The sequence below is a fragment of the Grammomys surdaster genome, unplaced genomic scaffold, assembly GCF_004785775.1.
Source record: "Grammomys surdaster isolate TR1022 unplaced genomic scaffold, NIH_TR_1.0 63, whole genome shotgun sequence".
Classification (NCBI taxonomy): domain Eukaryota; kingdom Metazoa; phylum Chordata; class Mammalia; order Rodentia; family Muridae; genus Grammomys; species Grammomys surdaster.
Window position 1 is genome coordinate 6,502,858 of NW_021604565.1, and position 23,941 is coordinate 6,526,798.

At 34.9% G+C, this 23,941-nt stretch overlaps 1 protein-coding gene across 1 annotated transcript in view; it reads right to left on the minus strand.

Annotated features, from left to right (window-relative positions):
- Window positions 1-1,656: 1,656 nt before the first annotated feature.
- The window catches only part of Zc2hc1a (zinc finger C2HC-type containing 1A), a 35,106-nt gene continuing 12,821 nt past the window's right edge, over window positions 1,657-23,941 (minus strand). The window contains exons 3-9 of the mRNA XM_028767317.1: window positions 22,982-23,098; window positions 19,384-19,525; window positions 17,508-17,656; window positions 15,798-15,897; window positions 15,206-15,305; window positions 5,632-5,739; window positions 1,657-1,933 (exon numbers count right to left, since the gene is read on the minus strand). Of these exons, the coding sequence (XP_028623150.1) occupies window positions 1,768-1,933; window positions 5,632-5,739; window positions 15,206-15,305; window positions 15,798-15,897; window positions 17,508-17,656; window positions 19,384-19,525; window positions 22,982-23,098 (882 nt within the window). The 3' untranslated portion in view covers window positions 1,657-1,767. The remainder of the gene's footprint in view (window positions 1,934-5,631; window positions 5,740-15,205; window positions 15,306-15,797; window positions 15,898-17,507; window positions 17,657-19,383; window positions 19,526-22,981; window positions 23,099-23,941) is intronic.

Below are 23,941 nucleotides of genomic sequence, written 5' to 3' on the forward strand. Positions count from 1 at the left end.
ACGTATCCAGCCACTCCTTAAATCCAACGTATCCAGCCACTCCTTAAGTAGCATCAAGGACTATAGAGTTAAAAATGCAACAGGAGGAAACAGTGCTCATTCCTAGATAAAAACAGACATGAACTAAAAGTTCAGATATCTGAAACCAATTGAAGGAAAAAAGAGGAATTAATAAGACGAAAATCTAAAGTGTCTTCTTAGATTAGTCTTTTCGGCCTGCTACTGCTTACTGAAGCTGACCAGTTTTGAATGTGTTTATCAAGATGACCAAATAGAATAAACAAGGGAAATAATCTAAGAAGAAAGAAAGCACGAGGTGAACAAAAGTATGACTCATTACCACAAGTTTAAATTCCCCTCCCAAAGGAAAATAAAACAGAATGCAAGAAGTAAATAAAGTTCAGAAATGAAAGTCTAGGCAATGGATTTCTATATTCATCGTGAATCGTAAACAACAGATAAGAAGGAAATGCATCAACACACAACACTACTGGCGCTTGTGTATCGTAATTACTACAGGACTGTGGGACACACTCTGCCAGAGCAACGGGCCAGTAAGTACTGGTGCACTGAAGGTGTGAATGAGCAAGACCTATGTCAGTCAGTGGAAGGGAAAATATGTATTTTAGCTAGGCTTATGTAAGCCAGCTATGTAGAACATTTCAATACACCTTCACTGTAATATGTATATTGCCTAAACATTAAGCACTAAAGAAAACATGAATAGTAAAAAGGAGATATTCATTCAATGTACTTGTAACAATATGAACCACGAGAACTAAAAATCAGCTTTGTGTGCATGCTCAGAATTAATGGTAACCACAATTATTATTTATTGGGTGAGCTGAACTGTTTTAAAATGGATTAATTTCTTATAAACACACACAGAAATAAAGATATTATAAAATGTTGAATACTGCAAAGACTACTAAAGCTACTCTTTACAGGAGCTATGCCAAAAGAAAGAAATATAAAAATCTCAGAACACAATTGGAAGTGAAAAGAAAATGTGGGCAACTAAGATGGAGGTAAATCAGCCATTCAGTTATAAGCAGAGTAAGATACATTTCTGAAAAGGAGATTGCATAGTCACATGTTCCCAGAAGGAGGATATATGTTTAAATTTTTAATTAGGTTGTGTAACTGATAATCCATGAAGTGACTGGCAATGTGGACCAGGTTTTCCTTTTCATCATTTATTTAAGGAATTTAACACTAGTTGCTGAAGAGCTCAGCTAGGAAAATAACCTCACCCCCATTGATAACGAATAAATAACATTCTCTTCAGTAACATTCTCCAATATCTCATTCTCCTCTGATACTATTCATGACAGGCACCAATGACAGCACCTCTTCTGGTTTCTTGTTCAGCAGTGTGATTATCCTAACGCTTGCAGGGCTCATCACTACAGTGGGGTGCTTGTGCAAGTATACTAATGTATTTAAACAGCCAAAGAGCACTACCTAAGACAGTGATGTCATAACAACTTAAGTATTTCCTTGAATCACACAGGCTGAAGGAATGAAATTTATTATATACAGAATATATATACATATGTATGTGTATGTATGTATACACACACACACATACACACACACACACACACACACATAAACACATTATACAGCCAAAGGATTATTTTCAAAGACTAAGGGAAATGGTACTATAAATAGCTTTAGCACAACTTAACTATAAGAAGTGCCATGGGTGTCAAAGCAGCAATAGTCATTAAATTCTGAATCTGGACTCTTAGCATTTGACTCTGTTCACAGAATCATTCTCCGAATGCCACATTCACAGCAGAACTTTGCCCACTCCACAGGGTACTTTGTCCCACACTCATGGCAGAATTTTGGTAAATGTCCTGATGAATTTCCCTCGATGCCTTTAAGGTTTCCACCATTAACTGAAGATGTATAGTCTCCATCTGGCCTACAGAAGTAGAGAAAGAAGTATAGAAATCAATTTCACTCATGTCAGTAATTATTACCATGACCCAGTACAGAACATGGAGTAATTAATATGCAGAAACTAAAATCGTAGTGCCAATGTTAATATTCCTCTAGTTCAAGTTAACAGCATGCCTGGGGGCCAGGCACGGTGGCTTAGCCTCTGTAACTCTACCATCGGGAGGCAAGGGCAAAGGCACCTTCAGCTACAAATGGAGTTCCTGGAAAACTGAGCTATAGATAAGACCTTGTCTCAACAAAACAAAACAAATCAAAACAAAGTTCTCAGCTGAAAAATAATTGACTTCAAGTGGTTTCCCCTGAGAAAACTGCCGAGAGGCAGAGGCGAGCATGCTCCGTACTCTCTCTCTATTGTACTCCCAGGAGGAAGAGTTTGGATTATCATCAACGTTCTCTGAATGGAGACAAACTGTTAGATGTTGAGAGTAAGTTACAACTTGATGTAACTCTTGCAAACTACAGACATAATATTAAATAAATCAAGAGCGAATAACAGAAAAATTAAACCAGCTTTCTGCCAGTAAAATATATATTAATTCAAAATATAAAAGGTCATTTAAATACTCAACAAGATCACTCATTAGTAAGTATTTCGTACAAGTATTAAAACTTTACTAGGCATTACTAAATTCTGTACATAAGTGTTAATCAATGTATGCGCTAACTGAGAGCACGTGAAGTTTGTATGTTTTTTAATCATGTTTTGTGTGAAAAATTTTTCTTTTGTTCATGCAGTAAGTATAAAGTGATTACTCACAGAGATTTAATATATACATATTCCTACATTTTTTCTTCACATTTCTCTTGCTCTGGTATTTCTTCTACTGACAATATGCTTGCTGTTCCTTCCTGTCTTCACTCCCAGCAAACCCCAGAGATATTAATTATATGAGTTCACCCTCACTTTGTATTTGGAGAAAACCCTACATACGAGTGTCAGTCAGGCAAGTCCAACCCACTGTCCATTGGCCTCATGTGGCCAAAGATAGTCATAAAGAAGACTCAACACAAAATCACTAGGTCATTAAAATATTGTAAGATTTTTCTTTTCATGGTTTTTGGTAAGCACAGTTCTCAAAAATGAACTTTGCACATGACAATGAAGTGTCAAATGTCAAAGACTTGGACACAACTGGCTGTATATGGTAACCTCCCCAATATGATTTCCATGTGTCTCGGGCTTTGGCAGCATTACTTTTTATCCACGTTTAGTCTGAACAATATATCTTTTGCTTTCAGTCGGCATTTAGTAAACTATTCAGGAAATATCTTCCTATCTCAGATAACAACACCCTGGTTTCCTAAAACCTTAATGGCTTTCTTTTAAATTTTGAGGCATTTAGTTTACTAGTAACTCATTTATTGGTGTGTGCGTGCATGTGTGCGTGTGTGTGTGTGTGTGCATGCACACACATCAACAGCAAGGGTCCACTCACGGGTCTACATGCACAGCACCCTAACTCATTTTCCCATACGTCTAAGTCTGTTTCAGAATACTCTGAATATCTGCATGGCGCGTTCTGAAGTGCAGCAGAGTTCTAGTCATCTGTGTGACTAAGTCCTTTGCCCTAATCGGTTCATTCTAGTTATTTATCCAAGAATTAATATCAAACTGTCTCAACTACCCTAACTTCGTGCAGCATTCACAACACTGTTTTTGCCTTGTCCTGTTTACCTTTACACCTTTGTTCTTCACATGTATTTTCAAATGATTAATCAAAAGTCATGAAGCATTTGAAAGCTCTATTAAAATTGTATATTAATTTAGTGATTTGTACAGAAAAGTTTAGAAAATGAATTTTTGGTTTAAATATTCTATTTTATGAAAAGTGCATATTATATCTACTTATATATTCTGCATTATCATTGAGAGTTTTAAATTTTATGTCAAAAAGTTTCAGTGGTCTTTAAACTGACGCCCATGTATAAAATTTGTATATTCAAGTGGAATTTTTTTATAAAACTTTGTATTTCCTGTTTGTTGCTGAGAAAAAGATTGTAATAAGTTCTAATATACCAATCTCTAATCAAAAATATATCAAATATTGTTATTTACTTAATAATTGGTCTTTTCAGTATATAGATACATATATAGTAACAGATTTACACTTTCATGCCACATGTGTGGATGTTTCTCCAAGAACAATTTTGAGACTGTAAATCTGCTATTTTTCTTAGAAAAAATAAGAATCTCACCTACCTTGGACTGTTACAATCATAATTATTTCAATCTGAGATGTAAGAGTGTTAAGAAGTCAACAAGCATGGTCTTGCTTCTTGTGAGCTAGCAATCATTTAAGAAAAACTGCATTTCCTAGTGTGAAATTTCTGCTCCTGCTGGTTAGCATTTTTTTTCTCTTTTGATGACTTCTCTGCATATTACATTTTATAGTACAGGTACTATATGGTACACACATATTTAAGAGAATGTTAATCTCACTCAGAACCTTGATTGAAAATACACAGAGATATACATGTGTAAAACTGTTTATGTATGATAGTAAAACCACATTTCACATTCGGCCTCTAAAAAACAGGCTCATATGTGGTATTTGATATGTATGCAACAAAAGCCCAACAGATACTAACAGCATTTATTCAATAATCTAGCTGAGAGCACAGTAATTCATGTCTCACTGCTGTTTACAAATATTATTATTATTAGTTATGCAAACATTTATACGGCAAATGCACAGATGCCCAAAGATCTCAAAATCTCACTATCGCTTCAGTTTTAGGAAGATCCAAGGTAATACTGACAGGCAGCTAAGAGAGGACAAGCTTGAAGTTTGAACCTATGCCTGGCTTACATCAGAATTCTCAACAACCTGGAATGCTACACCCTTGAGACAAAGCAGCTACTACACACACACTTAGAATACACACACCACAAGTTTGTAGTAGATCATAGGGTATCAAGTCCTTGGTCTGCAGTGAAACACACCATGAAGTTATCCTGTATTTATAGACAGGATATTACTTAAGTTATTCATTATGTTACCCAGGATCTTGATCATTGAGTTCCCTGAGACAATTTTTAAGACCTACAGACTAAGTAGACTTTTTCAGAGAAAGTGTACCTTTCTGCTTTATTGACATCAAGAACAATATCCCAGCAGCCATTGCTCACTCTGTACTACACATTTTAAACTCCAGTTTGCAGCTCACGGCTCATACTTGCCCAGGTCTCATGTCTCTTATGGACAATCTTGCTACTTTGAACTTATCTTTTAATTCTCATTTTTCCACTTTTCTCTTTATCCTTTCATTCAAAAATAATATTAATGTTTCTCACGGGTGTGTGTGTGTGTGTGTGTGTGTGTGTTCACACATAAAGTTTTTTCAGGATAGACTTCAATGCCAAAATGTGGACTATTACAATAGTGATATTCATAAGCTTCATTTGCACAGTTAATACTATGTTTGATATTTAAACATGCCAGAAAAAAAAGATAAAGATAAACAAATCTAGTAAAACTGAACAAGAAATATTTGAATATTTACAATTTAAAGTGTAAGAAAACAGTATTCATGTCTCAACATTTTCTATTCTATTTGAAAGACATATTGAATTCTATAATAAAGAAAAAAGATCTAAGTATAAATAGTCCATTGTCTATTTTTCATTTCTAACTATTAGGTTAGCAGAGCTAAACATACCTGGCTGCATAGCTCTCAGTAAAAGTCTTTCTTTTGTTGATAAGCCCGCCTGGCACAGAATTTCTTGCCAAACTAGGAGGTGTGGTATTTCGAGACTTGGTGTTAGCTCTGCAAGAGGAAAGGATGGGTGATAAGAAGCGCTGAAGCTAATGTGTCTAGACTTATCTTTCTAAATGAGTAGATAGAAAAACACAGGCTGTAGAGAAGTTCAACAGAATAACTTCCAAGTAAGTATTTTTAATCTGAAAACAAGTAGAATTAGTGACTAGTAATGGTAACTGCATAGCATCAGCTTTATAAAGTATCACACAGACCAAAGCATTACTTATGCCTAGTAGCTTCTTTCTAAAGCCTCCTTACAAAGCCTCATTTGTAACTGCTCTCAACATGGACACTACTACTGTTGACAGACAACTCCAAAGTAAATGTTACACAAGTATTATTGCAAACGCAAAGAATATAGGATATACTTAAAATAAGAAAATTCGCTTGCTAGCTGAAATAATATTCATTTTTTGAAAGTTCTTACGATGACTAAAAAATAACGATTTAATTTCACCACCTGCACAGACTGAAATATCTGATATAAGGGAGACTTATTATTTTCAAATCACATTTTGAAACTTTAGGAATCAAAGAAACATATACATCTAAATTATGATACAACATTACCATGAAAAGCTATGGAATTTACATAAATTTAGATTAAAATTAGCTTTGTAATAGCAATAATAATAACTTGTTTCCTCATTGGTAAACTGATCATCAACATTACATAAAGGTTTTAAGATATAAATTCATATTAAAATGTAGCATGTTGATTACACTATTGTTACTGCTACTCTACATGTTAACTTTCAGTAGCTACTACTATACCCTAAATACATTTGTGTATTAAGTAAGTTATTCAGTTTTAATAAATAACTTCATGCTAGCTGAAACAATTGAGGCAGAAAGCCCTTGAGTAACTTAACCAAGGTGACTCCACGTATGCTTCAGATTCAAGACTTGGAAAATCAGTATGGCATAAGTCCCCGCCTCTTCTTTTAGGACTAAGTTCATTTGCAAACAAGCAAAAAACAAGAAAAAAAACTTTACAAATTCTTATAAGGTTCCCAATCTTTGGGTGAAATTCTTCTACTCTATTTACGTGGTAAACTTGGAAGCACCCTAAATGTCAAATAACTACTTTCAAAATATATAGAACTAGTAGCTATCCTTCAAATACTTACTGTACTAACTATACCGATGCTGTCTCCTTCCATGCTGACAATTTATTTGTTTCTGAGATATTGTATAAATATACTGTACCACATGTCCAGCTTGGAGAACCTGTGTTTAGAGACTGTGTAATCTGTAATGCTATTATGTGGCCAGATTAGTATTTGAACTTACATAACACTATGAACACCACATTCAACACACAATGCTACAGCTCAGTTATTCTGAGCAATCACTTCTTCAGCAAAAAGGAAGCACCTAGGTGCACTTATGAGATACCTAAGACTTCTTCAAATGGTTCCCAAGTCTATATGAGGTTTATTCTAGTCTATTTTTGTAATGTAGAAGTGGAATCATGCCATACCTTTCTAAATTAATATCTATATATTAAAAAAATCATCAAGAAGTTGGCATACAGATAGGGAATGCACATTTTTTCCTTTTCTTTTCAAAATCTCTACAAGTATTGTCAGACATAAAAATATATTTTTAAATGTATCAAACTTAAATGACTGAAATGAAAGAATATCAGATTATCAGCCTAAATATCTATTATACTATATGCCTATTTTTCCTAATATCCTCTAAGACATGAACTCTGACTGTAAGAGCCATTCTGAAACAATGAGAAAGAACTACCTGCTGATCAATTCTTAACATGTTGCTCAAATACTCAAAACATTTTTCTTCCCAGTCTCAACCTAGTTAAGTATTTACACTACATATATATGTGAATTTTATGTGATATGGCTCAAAAAATAATACAGTGGATTAGTTATGAAATTACACTTCAACTTTTTCATAGACAATTTCCCCTGACATCAACTCAAAGTTCAGAACCAATGTTTCCTTCCACAAATGACCACTAACTACACAGAAGCAGCCATGCTAGGTTACAGTCTTTCCCTGTAACTGTTTAATTGCATGCTTAGTTGAATTTATCATATTTCATGATGAATAATAAGCAGGATGCACTGTTAACTTTGTTAATAATAAGTTTGAAATTTTAAAAAGATATTCATTTGTTACATCCCAATTTCATCACTGAAAAATGATGTCTAAAATTGATAGATACTATAAGCCCAAATCTGTGTATCCTGAAATCTCATGCTACAAGGAGTTTCAAGAATGACTCCAACTGCCAGTTTTCTTGGCCAGAAGGCCAGAAGAGATGCATGTGTGTATCTGGTAGCATCACAGCTCTTCTGAATCATCACATCAAGTTTATAGACCCTAAAGAACCTTCTTCTAGTTATAGCTTATCTTCTGCTTCACTATGTAACTCGGCCTCCACGTTTCTTTATAAGGCTCCTAAACATCTTTACATTCATAAAAACTGTTGAAGGTGCTGCCACAATTAAAACATGATCGAGTTTAATTTTTAATAGAAAGTCAATAATAATAAAAATATTTTATACACTTGAAGGCCATTTATTACTAAACCAACTTAAAATGATAAAGGGAAGGTTACTTTTACATAAAAGCCAAGAAAATTACAGCATTCTATAATATAGGTCCTGTAAGAACTATCTGATAAAGGCCAACCAAACTGCATCATAAGTACTTACTTGCAAATGGGTACTAGCTCATGTCTTTTGAAGGCACTGTTTGACTTTGTATCACTGCCATACAACCTTTGCACATGTCTTCCAGTTCGAAGTGGAGGGCCTAACTTGTCCATCTTACTATCAAAATATATAAAGGTGTACCCATAAGGAGACTGCTACTGTTGCTTGCTTCTAAAGAATTATGTAGACATAAAGATTATTTTTCTTTTTAAAAAGACATTCTGGTTCACTAGAAATTCACCCTCTTCCCTTAATAACCTGTCAAGACAAAACCCCTGTCACAGATCGGAGTTCACATAGTGCCATCCTTAGGCTATCCAGCCACTCTGCCAATTTCTATGCAGATTCAATGCCATATTTATCCTGAGTAGGGAATAAGTCAGGAAAGTATGGTTTGTATGAAGTTAAAAGAACCTTCAATCTTTTATTCACAAATAAAATAATATTCATGTTCCCTGATCTAGAAGAACCTCTCTTCTCTATTATTTTACTTTATGATTTCCCTTGCATTTAAAAAATATAGTAAGTGAATATGGAGTGCTTATATATTTACCTTATCTCACCCTCAAATAAGGGATGAGTTTATTTCTGAAATATATGTAGCAAAAAGGAAAACCATGATCTATACTTTAAAAGACATGATCATTCTTAATGTCACAGGAAAGACATTAACTAACGACACCATTGTGAAACCTTTTTAAACACAACGTATGCCATATCTCCATCTAGCGGCTGTTGGTGCTAACTGCGGGTTTGCTGGAGAAGTCATTGTTTTACATTAGCCAATCATATAGTCCAACCATATACCATCAACAACCAATATCAATTTATAAGAGAGAATAGGAAAATTAACAAATTAGAAAAACTATCTCAAATGGCTGGTAAGAATCAGGCTATCTGGGGCATTAAAAATATATTCTTGAGCTAGGTGTGGTAGTGCATGCCTTTAATCCCACCACTGAAAATTTTAGCCCTGTCTAGTATACATAGTGAGTTCTAAGATATAACAAAACTACACAGTGATCCAGTCTCAAAGATATGTATGTATACGCACACACACACACATCTATACATACTATATACATACATTATATACACACATCTATATATTATACATATACATATTATGCACACATATATTCTTTTAAAAAGATATCTGCTCATCCAATTGTGTTTTTATGTTTTTCTCATTAAATTACTCAGACACTGCAAATCTGAGAAAACACAGTAGCAAACAAAAGAGTGGAGTTCTTAAAGAGGTTAGTATCCAAAAAGAATCGGATTATCATTCCAGAACGTATGGGTCTCTCAGGAGGAATGCTACAGTCATTTGATATTCTTTGTCTATGTAGTCAAAATTGGTGCTCACAGTATATATGTAGTGGTGTGTACATTACAAACAGCCTTCAGTCAATGTTTTAAACATAATTTCTACAAGCCTTTGAGATTAAAATTTCACTTTAATTTATAAAAGATTAGAGAATCCAATGACTTGAAATTCTAATTAGTTAAATTTTTCTTTCAATTGTTAAGTGTTAAATAATTATTAAAGCAGTACTGTCAAAAACACTACCTTTAAAAGGTATCCGTGTTTTATGGATAAAGAATAAAATCTGTCTCAGAGAAACAGCTCTGGATTTAATCCTCAGCACCACACACAACACAAATGAACTTTAAGTATACTTTAACTAAAAACAGACTGTTTAATTATGGTAACAAATATGTAACTCCTACATGTGAACAAGACGTGATACATAGGATGAGATAACAATCCAGGATGGCTGTCTCCTGTACTACACAGACAGGAGAGCTGGGAGGACGCTCACACTGTGAAATCTACTTGAGAGGGAGGCCCCAGGGACGAGTCCTGCCAGACATATGAGTTACATTCAACCCACTATAATACAGAAAATATAAACCCCTACATAGAAGTTTATATACTGCCTATAAAAATGAGTCTATTTTAGATAAAACATAATTCAATGTTTCCTAGACCAAATTTTAGTAAATGTTATTGGGGCTAAAGTCAAATATATGTTCTGCTACAGTCTCCTATTGTTAGGTTGTATACACAAACTAAATTTTATAAATGTCAATTAATTATCAAGATGATCTACAGCAATCTTTTGAGCTTTCAAAGTATTCATAGCTGAATGGCCACTTTAGGAAATACTTGGTAATAATCTTAACCTATTTGTGACCTGAAGTAAATGTCAACTTAAGAAAAGTTCCTTGTTTACTGCTGATATAAAGAATAAGTCCACTGAGAAATAAACTTCCCTGTTAATGAAGAGTCTTTAACTACAGAAAACAGCATAGATTGATGAATAATCAAAGGACGATTTCTGGAATCATACTGGAAAAATTTACCAGGTAGCATTTGTTATTTTATAAGACCTCTGTATGTTATGAATCTCTGTATAGTAAGGGTATTCTATGTTATATTTTGTGACATTCAAAGCTCTAGGATGATTTGTGTGTGTGTGTGTGTGTGTGTGTGTGTGTGTGTATCCTTATCCATCATAGTTATTTCAGTATATCAACTCCACAATAAAAAAAAAATCACCCTAACATAATAGCTTCAATCATATGCCAGAACATTATTCTACAAAAGAAAGAGGTTTCTGGGTTGGCAAGTTTTCTTGCTTTCAGCTAAGCCTAATGACCTGAGTTCAATCCCCAGGACGCACATGGTGAGAAAAAGAACACCTTTGCCCACAAGTTGTCCTAGGATTTCCACCTATATGCCTTGGTATACACATCCACACACAAAACAAATAGATGTCAAAGAAAAAAATTAAGGGAACACGTTTTTATCATATAAAATCTAGTGACATTTCTTACTAATTTAATACAATAACATTGATAATCAAATTCAACTTTTTATTTGAAGATGTTCTCCAGGGTTAGGGAGATGGTGGCTCAATCAGAAAAATGTTTGCTGCACAAGAAAGAGAAGAAGAACATGAGTTTGAATCCCCAGAAACCATGTACAAAACTGAGCGTAATCCTGTGTGCCTGTGCCGGAGCTGTCAGAAGACTCCCAGCTATGGCTAGCGATGCTAGCAGTTTATGAACTAGAGATCCAATGACAGACCCTGTTTTAAACGATGAGGAGGTAAAGGCAGTCAACGCTGACTCCAGGCCTACACACACACACACACACACACACACACACACACCACACACACGTTTACATACACACAACCCCCACTCACTAATGTTCCTACATGTACTCTGCACCTCGACATTTTATCCCATCTACTATGATAAATATAAACAGGTTTATGTTTTTACAGTAACTGAAGTAAATTATAGCTATTGAAAATAATATGTTTGGTATATATTTAAAATGACAAACATTAAGAAAGCAGAGCTTGCAAGAACACAGCTGTAGTCTTATTCAAAAGTCACAGAATTTAATAACTCAGTGTTGCATCATATTTCTGAAATTTTCCCAGGCTAAATAAAATTAACTTTTAGAATTAGGATGAAAAAAATCTATTTGAATTTTTGTTTTTAAAAAGATTATAGAAATAACCACAGGTTATCTAGAACTTAATTATCAAACACAAGACTTTTTTCAAGTACAAATATTAAAATGTCATGATCCCAATATATGATGCATAAGACCATAATACATGAGAAACCTGGACTATGCTAAATGCTATAGACAATGCTTAAAACAGCTGTAGGCTCATGAAGTGCTAACATTTATCAAGCTCAGATGATTTTCAGTACCTTCAGTGTTACGGCTGACCAAATGCCTTAGTCCAGTCTTCAATCCTGACTCAATGCTGAAAAAGGTCATTGCCAGGAAACCTTTAAGAAAGTCTTTTACAGAACCACTATTCTATGAGCCAACAAGCTTATAGTTGAAAATTGTAACTTGTCCATTCATTAGTTTTTATCAATCATTCCATAAAACCGTCAGATATTTAGTTAGGGTTTCTTTTTTCCCCTTCAATTCAATCAACATGGTGTTTACACTGTAACAAAGAACACAATAAAATGAATCACTGCTCTAAAGATTCCAACACAGAAATGGTAGCTGGCATTCCATAGATAGCTGATGACTGCTTCTAGTACATAATAGGAGAATAGTAATCTCCAATTAATACTGAAATACTGAAACTATACTAGAAGCAAACAATAACTCTGGTTCAAGAAGGGCCTTCTATCTAGACAATTAGAATCTGAACACATATGACTGCCAATTTAGTATGTTATGGGGCATCAGACCTGTTCAATTTCATGGCATTATATGCAGTGCAATACTTGGAAAAGCATATATTCAAAATCTTTGCCTGTTAGTAAAAACCTACTTTCTCTTCGGGATAATATAAATCAGGTTCTGGATTAGGCTTCTTATGAAAGTCTTTATAAACACAGTCACAGAGTTGTCAGAGAGACAAACTCAAAGTTGTACATCTACTTAGTAGCCCAGCAGAACACAAGTGCCTCGTTTTCTACCTCATTCACTGTTGGGCTTGTTCCCTCTGTCTCATGTGTGTGCACGGTGTTTGCATGGATGTGTACATAATCTCTGGTTTTGTTTTGATCTGATTTTTTTTGGATGTGTGTGGCTTCAAGTATGTATACGGACAGGACTGGAGTTGGTATCAGGAGTCATCCTTGTTCCTTAGTCATTGAAGCAAGGTCTCTCAGTCAAGCCTGAGTGAAGCTAGCCTTGCAGCCAGTTTAATCTGGGAACTCAGACACTACCTTCCAGGGTTGGAGACACAGGTAGACTGCTATGCCCACTCAGTGCTACATGGCTTCTTGGGATCAGAACTCTAAACCTCATGTCTGTATAGCAAATACTTTACTGAGCCATCTACCCAGTTCCAAAATGCTTTTTGAAAAATTCTAACAGTCAGCTTCATGTGCACAGTCTACTTTAAAAGTTTACTATACAACTTATTCCAACCAAAAAGAAAATCATCAGTCAAACAGAAGTATTGAAAAATATTACCTTCTAATTTATAGTTAGCAATACCTAAAACACTAAAAGGAGTACTAAAAGCAATTCTCTTTGCTATGGTAAAAAGGTAATGTAGAATTAACTGTTGTGCCTATGCATTACTATATAATGAGTTGACCAGTAGAGAAGAAAAAAAAGAAATCAGTATTTTTGTTTACTAACCACCAGAGGATAAATAAGAAAAAGGCATGTAACTCCTTGTACTTTATCAGTATTTTGTTAGTTTTTATTCTTTCAGCTTTGTGGTTTTGCTCATTTATTTCTTTTGCTGATTCTGGAGACTGACCCCAAGGCCTTGAACATGCCATGCAACTATCCCACCACAGACCTACATGTCATCCCATTAAACTTTGTGTGTCTGTGTACATATTGGTGTGTCTGAACGCAGGTGTTTTTGTACCATGGGGCACATGTGAAGGGAAGAGGGCAGTGTCAAGAATCAGCCCTCATTTCTACCTTTCTGGCACTGGTCTCTTGCTTTCTGCTATGTAAACCAGGCTAGCAGGTCTGTGAGCTTCCAGAGAACCTGCTGTTCTGCCCCCATAGCACCAGAAGAATGCTAGCATTACAGTTACTGTAGTATCATGCCTGGATGTCACATGGGTGCTGGTGATTTGAGCACAGGTATTCATGCTTACGAGGCCTCTCCCTAGAGTCAAAGTCTTTGTATATCTTGGATTTCCTAAGCCATCTGAATTGAGTAGGGGAAAAGATGGCTAATCACAACTGACAAATACTCCTCTGTAAATTTTCTTCATGAAAGTAAGTGCCTGTGAGTCAGAGATAAATTATTCTTGAAAATTATGTAAGCAATATATCCTTAACCAACTGAGTATCAAAAAAAAGACAAAATCTTCTGTCTTTGTTTCTGTTTTATGTATTGTCTTTGTAGTTTTGTAATTTATTAACAGAAGAAAGTAAATTTCTGAAAATAAGTATTTAGATAATAAAATGCCTAATTTTATTAAGTTTTCCAACATTATAATACATTGTTGAAAGTAGAAGCTATTTCACTAAAAGCCATGTATATAGAATGATACAGTATAGGAAGACTAAAATTATTAGTACATAATAATTTACTGATAATTCCATATATGCTGTATATACAGAATATTATATCTATATTATGTCTACAAATACGTTTAGTTTCCATTATATTACACTTCAGACAATACAGGCATACTACAGAAATCTTTTTCTCATAGTAAAATTATTATGAAAATATACTTATTTTTATGATTCCAAATATCTTTATATACATCTCTATACATATTATTCCATCAAAATTATATATTTAGTGATTTTTATACATTATAATAATACTGTTTGACTGTTTTCTGGTTAAAGAAATCTCACTCAGCACCTGACATTTCCTAAAAGTTATATACATTTAAAGAAATCTGATTCTCTGAGTTCCTCCATGACTACAATAGACAATTAAATCCTATGTAAAATATTCAGCAGTGTCTCTCAGACAGTCCTCAATATATTAGTTATTACTAAACCCTCAATATTATATGTTATTTCCTTAGATACATCAAAGTAAAATTGTTCGCCCAAACAAACACACACATACACACACACACACACACACCCCACAAATACATTAAGGATCTTGATGAATACCAACTATATTTTTCTGAAACCGGTCTGCTTGGATTTTTCAACACTATCACTGAATGTCTCTTTAGCAGAAATATTCTAAAAGAAACACATGAATCCGAGAAACAGAGGAAGGACAAACACAAAGCACTGCTGTCATTTCAACACACAGCACTAAGCACATGCAGCATGGACTTACCCTGCCTGAGGGGCTGCTATTGCTCTATGAGAAGGAGATAAGGTCTGAGGTTTGTTTCCCAAAGGACTGTTAACTGAAGCCGCTTTACCCGCAGGCACACCTTATAATAAAAAGGCAACAGGACTTTAACAATAGTGTGGAAGAAAATTCACATAGAGTCTCTAACAAGGAAAGCAGTTCCTTAGTGCCATAAATAAGTAATAGTGCCTATAACAACAAAAGAAAGAATTTAAAACTATTAGTAAGGAATGCGTCCAGTTCTCATTTTTATCCCATCTCTGACACACAAATAACACCCACTTTAGTGGTTTCCTTTTTAAGCCATTAGTACTTGTTTTATAGGACAGCTTCAAGTACACATACAAAAAAATGTGTGAGAACATTGTGGCCTTTCAAGTAATAAAGAAAGGAACGAATGTGGCTGCAGTTGCTATTCAGAGTTATTTCTATTTTACCCAGAAATAATGACTAAGTTAAATTTCTCATGTCTAACTTTTCTAATAATGTAAAGTTGACTATTTTGGCATATCCTTATCAACTGACATGGTTTTCTTTGTCTGTCTGTTTGATTGGCCACATGGAATCGCATTACCTACACTTGTTTTGCTAGTAGTACTTGGCTGTGGCAGTCTGGAAGATCCGGATGATGTGCTTCCAGGAGGATTGGATTTTTTAAGCGGAGATGGCTTATACTAAAATAATGAAAATTAAAAACAAATCAACATCATTTTGATATTAGGGGATACAAACTAGTAATTCAACAGCTCATAATCCCTAATGACTGGGGTTTGTTTGCTTTGTTTTACATGAAGAAAAGGCTATAGAGATAGATGGTTATGATAGTTATGCAGCATTATGAGTGAATTTAATAATACTGATACTTAAATCCAGTCAAGCAAAATGTTTATAAAAGTATTAAAGTATTCTAGTATAGAAATCAAAATAAGTTTTATTTTTAACAAAAATGTTTGCATAGACCAATTCTTCTACAAAAACCATAAATATCTCAGGAAACTACAAAAATAAAAAGTTTATAGTTAGATGAAAACCATTTTCACAGCACTGAATGTTAAGAGTAGGTGAGAAGAAACTGCTATGTCAGCCCATCCGAGATTGTAGGAACTATCTGCCAGCATGCAGATCAGATTTCTAAATAAAACTTAGTTAGCCACATTGACACCTAACTAAACTTGGAATGGTTCCAGATGGATGGTATCGAAGAACCAGAAAGGCACTGGATACAAAGCTTGCCTTTGTACTTAGCACGAATGATAAAGTAGCGGAAGAATAGACGTGTGTCTGTGTAAAACTGAAGGCAGCAACAGGAAAGACAGCACAATTTCCAAGAATAACTGTATTTCATATATATGTTCAAACACTCAACCAACCCAGTATGCTTTCAAAACGGCATTAAAAAAAGGGAAATAAATAATTAGACTATAAATCCTAATCTCTAAAATGGCAAAAGCTTTTGAAGCTGAAGAAATGAAAGAAAACATAAGCAAAACTAAAATTTGTAAGTTGAAATGACTATTTTCTTATCAGATATAATATACTTAAAATCACCAGGAATAAAAAGATATTTTAAAGGACAATAAAGGGCACTGTATATTATGAATTACAAATGTAGACATTATTACAATCTAAGAAAATTTCCAAATATGTGATATATAAGAGTCAAAATTAGCATGAGAAACAGAAAATACTATAATCAAAACTAAAGATTGTTATCAAATTTCCTTCCATCTTTATCTGGTGAGAGAATGAAAAGAAATGTCAGTAAGAGTCAGTCAGTTCCTTCTGGCATCTGTGCATCTCAGCATACAGATGCACAACCCAGGTGTGATGCAACACACACAAACAAAAGGAAGACTGCACACAACGACACAACACACTTTAATAGCATAAAGACTTTGGCAAACACATTCCTGGACTAAAACAGAATGAAAAATAAGCAGTAATATATCTAGAACACTCTAATGATCTGAAAATAAATAATTCATTTGAAATGAACTATGAGTAAACAAAATTTGGAATATATTTTAAACTAAATAAAAAACTATAAGATGCAATTAAGGCAGCACTAGGGAAAGGAATGAAATACCTTTTAAATACATTAATTTGTGCTTTTTTTTCTCAATTTGTCACTTGAATTTTGTACCAGAGCCCTTAGAAATAACACATCCATTTTGACGGATTAAAAATTTATAGTTTAGTGCTATGGATAATAAACATAAAAATGTGAATCTCAAAGAAGCACATTCTCACTAATTTATAAAAATATTTCAAATTGTCCATTTACCTGTGGCCGGGAAGCTGGTTTTCCTTTGGAATCAGTAGAAAATTTGCCCTTGTTACTAATTCGTGCTGCTTGTTCTTTACAAAAATTTATATGTCTGTCGGCTGCATTTTCATTGAACCTCCTCTGGCAATATGGACACTGAATGTAATCTAAAGCATAGCAATGGAGGAACAAAGTCACTGACAGAACACCTCTAACGGGCAGGAAGACGGTCAGGAATTCAAGCTGAGAAACATACATAATGGCATCTGATAAGCATGAAGCCTGATCCCACACAGCATCCAACCTGGCTGACCTAAATTTGGTAGGGCTATTTAAGGAAAAGTCCAAGAAGTCAGGCTCTCCTACATTTGAATCAATCTGAGAAAAACTGAAGAAAAAATAAATAAATACCAGTGTTAGTAGAAAAGAAAACGAAAACAAAAATATCTGTTTTCATTATAGACATAAACTTGATGGTATCTAAACAGTAAAAGCACATTAAAATATAAACGGAGGTACAGTTTAAATTATAAAGTCTTTTTAAAAATAAAATCAAGAAATAGGTAAGCAGACTGTCAAGAAGCGTATTTTCTAAAGGGAGGTTCCAAGAAATGGCAGACATAGTTTAAATTCAAAACTTCATTGACATAATTCAAATTTCAGGAAAAAAATCCTACTTTTTAATGGAACAGTCTAAAACATCCAACAACAAAGTGTATGTCAAGACCAAAACCTTAGAGAATTCCTGCAGCTCAGGCTGCCCTGACAAACTGGCATCCTTCATTACTTTCAGGGATATGGAAGGTACTGCTAAGAAGCTAAGATGTACAGAAATGCCTCTGGAGCACGGAGCTCAACTTCATGAAACATAAATGTACACCAAGAAGCGTTCTAGCTAGCCCGGTTGGATTATCCCAGAAACACACAGGATCGTTAATACTTTAGGGGTAGACAAGCTATAACCTGTAGGCATAATTCAGTCTGCTTATTGCCCGTTTTTGAAAATAAAGGCCTTTGTTCTTGTTATTGCTTGGGATATAACTTTATCCATTCATTGGCATATTATCTATGGCTTATGACAAGAAAAGCTAACTAGTCCCATTAGTAGTCTTACCTAAATATTCAATACTTAAAATTCTTACAACTCGGCCTTTTACTAAAATAGCTGGCAAGTGTCTCCTCTAAAATAAAATGTTTAAAATAATCACATCCAGGTTTGCTAAAAAGTATCCTCTTTGCTAAGAAGTAAACTCTAATGTAGAGCACCAATTCTATTTCAATGTGGTTGGCTGTATCCATTAAAATAACAACCTGTTAAGAATGTTCTAATAGCCAATAGCAAAATGTCAATCCTACTATTTTAAGTCAATCTTAGTATCTCATATGGATTTGCTATAATCTTTTTACTTTGAAAATAATAAGCAATACAACTTCTGGCTTCCCAGTACAAACTGTAATAAAACATTATTTGAAAACATAATTTGGGTAATTGGTATACGTCAGAGGTTCTGAATTAATTATATAGTTTAAAAATATTATAGCTTTCTTTTCAGGGGAGATACTAAAGAACCAAGCAACAAAACTATTTGAATTCTAATGAATGTGTAATGAGCATTAACTGATTTTCTATAGATCAATATTTTATAATTGTAATTCTAATACAAAGCTTATGCTTAAATAAAACCACTGTGAAGAGAAGCAGTGTGTTTTATGCTCCGTACGGTGACATCTGTATACCCAGGCTTCTTGGATTATCACCATTATTTGACAACGAAGAATTAAGTATTATGTGTCATTAGGTTTCTTGATAAAAAACTATTTCATATCGACTTAAAAACTGAATGCTACTATACTCTCCCCACATGAACATTTGTGTCAACAACCCTCCACATACCAGGGTCATAAGAAGGCGGAGGAGGAGGAGGAAGTTTGCCACCCTCTTTGAGAGCCTGATCAAGGCCTTTTGCTGCTCTTATGGTGGCAATGAATTCCTCATGCTTTCTTCTCCAATTAGATGGCTTCTTTGGTGGTTCTGGCTAAAAATGAGGAAAAGTCACATCAAAATATACTTTTTAATATATAGAAACAAAAGTTCAGGTAAAGCCATATTTTAAATGTTCTCTTAGCAGGAATCTATCAGTGATGTTTCCCAAATTAAAAACCTGCGACTGCATTGTATGCGACTTTTAAATACAATTCTCCTCATGGCAGACACTGGTAAAAAGTGTCCTCCACAGTCACGTCTACAGACAACATCTGTGCTTGCACTTCAGATGTCTCTCTTGTGATCCTTTATATATGATAAAATTTACCGATTGGGATGGTTGGAACTGGCTGTAGAGGTGGAGTACAGTGTTGAGGACTTCATTGGATTTTCTGTGATGAGTGAGATTGAAGATGCATTCATCTCATGAAGCCTTCTGTGTGAGCATGGCAACCTCTTCCCTGGCTTTTAGTCATTTAGGAATAATTCTTGTAGGTACTGAGGAAAGTATCCTTTTTTTCTCCAACTCGTATGGATCTTCAGTAATTTTAAAACTATTAGTTAATTTACTAATCTGTTAGGTTTTGTCTTTGATTTTTCAATATTATTTCTATTTTTATTCATTGTGTATTTCATTCATTTTGTATAGATTATGACATAAGTTCAGCTTATTTTAAAAAGACAGTCATGCCATTGTTTCTGTGTGTTAACTCCCTACTTCACCCATCCCAATACAGAGAGAAAACAACCATCAGAAGCTAAGCAAATGAGTGTCAATCTATTCTTGATTTTCCCCTTTCACTTCATTGCTTCAATGGTCCTTGTGTTAGAATTTTAAATACTGAAACTTTATGGCATATCTGGTATCTGACAGGGTAATTTTAATTCCTGGCCACTCTTTCAGTCTTTTCCTTACATGTACACTTTTCTGGATCATTTCATAATTGGCTTGTCATTAGAAAACTATTAATTTAACTAGAAAATGGATACTGTTGTTCTTCCTATGGGGTTGCAAACCCCTTCAGCTCCTTCAGTCCTTTCTCTAATGCCTTCATTGGAGATACCATGTGCAGTCCAATGGATGGCTGTGAGCATCTCCCTCTGTATTTGTCAGGCTTTGGCAGAGCCTCTCAAGAGACAGCTATATCAGGCTCCTGTCAGCATACACTTCTTTGCATCCATAACGGTGTCTGCATTTGGTGACTGTCTATTGGATGGATGCAGGTGAGACAGTTTCTGGATAGCCTTTCCTTCAGTCTCTGCTCTACACTTTGTCTCCATATTGGCTCTCAAGAATATATTTATTCCCCCTTCTAAGAAGGACCAAAGCACCCACACTTTGATCTTCTTTCTTCTTGAGGTTTATATGGTCTGTAAATTTTATCTTGGCTATTCCAAGCTTTGGGGCTAATATCCACTCATCAGTTAGTGCATACCATGTGTGTTCTTTTGTGATTGGGTTACCTCACTCAGTATGATATTTTCTATTTCCATCCATTTCCCCAAGAATTTCATGAATTCATTGTTTTTAATAGCTGAGTAGTACTCCATTATGTAAATGTACCACATTTTCTGTATCCATTCTTCTGTTGAAGGACATCTGGGTTCTTTCCAGCTTCTCACTATTATAAATATGGCTACTATAAACATAGTGGAGCATGTGTCCTTGTTATCCATTGGAATATCTTTTGCGTATATGCCCAGGAGTGGTATAGGTGGGTCCTCAGGTAATACTATGTCTAATTTTCTAAGGAACCCCCAGACTGATTTCCATAGTGGTTGTACCAGCTTGCAATCCCACCAACAATGGAGGAGTGTTCCTCTTTCTCCACATCCTTGCTAGCATCTGCTGTCACCTGTTTTAGGCGCTGTATGACTGCAAGTACTTGCCTCCTACATCTCTATGAGAAACAGGAAAAGACTACTGTAATCTTCTCTGTTCAAACAACCACTTTACAAACAAACTACTAGTTAGCCCTCTTCCCTTCAGGAAGGGTTCTGAGAACCTCTAGCACAGGTGTCTTGTCCTCTCTCCTCACTTGTCCTTTTGGCTTCGGTTTAACTTTAACCCTGCCCATTCCAGATCCTGGCAATGCAAGTTTGGATACTTCATCTTGTGTCTCACATGACTGTAGTTATTTAAAAAGATACACATTCTTAAAGAACTCACCTTAGAGAAATTACCTTTAAGATGAAAAGACCTTCATGTATTATTATTATATGATGTCAGATTCTTGGCCACAGAATCCCATTAACTTCCTATATATTCTCTTTAGGGTGGTTGAGCCTGGATTTCAATTGCTTTAGGCCATTCTTATGTGTATCTGGTAGTCTGTTCACGGCATCTTGTCTTTAATTTTACCAAAACTAGAGTTTGTTCTATCGTTTAGGTGCTTGTAATTTTACAAGGTGTCCTTAATACAAATAAATACATTAAGAAGTACACTATACTATAATGTCTTCTAATTGCTTTCCAAACTTTAATATGTATGTGACTCAGCCAAGAATCTTGTAAACAGCAGATTTTAATTCAGTGTGTATGTATATGTGATACCCAAGATTCTGCATTTCTAACAAGTTCTCAAATAATGCTATTGATACACTAAGAATCACACTTTAGGGAGAACCAAGACAGCAACTCAGTATAATCTTACTTTGCTTTTATTACTAAAACAATTAAGACTTTTTTTAAAAAATGGTAATGTCTGAATATTATAGTCTTGTGTAACCTCCCCAATAACCCCATAAGACACCACCTCTATCAGTATTGTGAAGGCAGAACATAGATAGTTAACTGGCCTAATCAGCATAGAATGTTATATAACCACTTCAAAGTCTAGGATTCTCATTCTTGAAGCCATTCTCTGTACCGATGAGCCCATACTAACTCAGATATTCAGCTACCTTGCCTACTTTAACTAATGTAATCACATAAATGGTACCCAGTACGAAAAACTTCAAATACTGGTTTATGATTTTTAGACAAGTCTTACCATCTTTCCTGTAAGTATTCACAGAGAGCAAAACACAGATAAATATCAGATCAGCCTAGCATCAAATAACTTTATTAAGAAAGGGGGCTACTGGACACAAGGGCTGAACCTGATTTCGCTGAAAGAGTAGTAGCTGCTGAGTGCTCTCTCCAGAACCAATTTAATTAAAAAAATATACTTTGTGAAATTTATTTTTATCAAATTCATTTTATACTCAAATTATCCCACAAGAAAGCATCATATAGTTAGTTTACAGAAGCCACTTAAATATAAACTAGCTCACAGTGACGTTTTACACTGCTAGAATGGCCACCTGACCACAGAGTTTCCTGTATAAAGTTTCATTATCAATGACATTTTTACTCATTCATGTTTTTAATTAAAATAAAATTGATGTTCCTGATGATATTTATTCTGAACACATACCACAGAGTTTTGTTTATCTAAACTCACATTCACAATTGTTTCACAAAGAACAGTAACAAGATTTACAGTGCTCAGAAGCCTAGAGTTACCCTGGGTTTGAGAGGTTTGACTGTGGGAATGTCAGTCCCTTCAGCTCTCTGCCGGCTGGAATCAAAGGTCTTCCGCTTTTTAGTGGCTGTTTTCTGGCAAATGGGTCCATGTTTTTTCTGTTAAAATCAAGAAAGGCAGCATAATATTTTCTTTTCTTCCGAAGAGAAAATAGCCAAACTGAAAATTTAGCCCTGCTTAAACACCATATTAAAAACCCAGAGAAAAAAATGTTACATCTTTCCTTAATTAGATTGAGCTTTAAAGTGTGTGCCCGCCCACCCACACACATACCTACCTTTCAGGAAATTATAGAGGAATACTGCCTCACGATTCTTGTCAGGAATCATTTAAGATTCTAGTTTTCACTGTTGCTAAGAAGAAGCAATAGGAAAGAACTCAGAGCTCCTTCAGTGAGAAGTCCTCGGTACGTAAAGACATAGCTATGAGAAGTCACAGAAGAGTGGAAGGACTCAGTCTTGGGTTACAGAAGCTACCCTGCGGTATTTGGGTTACATAAGGTAACATAAATTGGATTACTACAACACTAACTCAAAAGAGCAAGCAGACTGGCCAAGTGTGTGCTTCCTATAAGACTGCCCCTTTCTCCTAGAACTCACAACTTTCCATCCTCTAGAGCCCACACTTGTTTCCTTCAACTGGGACTTTTCCTGAGGTGGGCAAGGGTCTGTATCTACAGATTATTTTGTTAATGCTAAATTACTTGTTCACTTAAAGCACGAACAGTTCAAATTATCTTAGCTAGTCTCCAAATAACCATATCTATAGAAAAAGATTCTCCGTCCAGTACAGAAAGTTTGTTGACTGAGTCAATGTACTAAATGCACCTTTGCTCCTTTTGGACTTCAGTAAATGCAAGGAAACTACACTTTTAGGTCTGCCTGAAAAAAAGAGAGGAAGGAAGGAAGGAAGGAAGGAAGGAAGGAAGGAAGGAAGGAAGG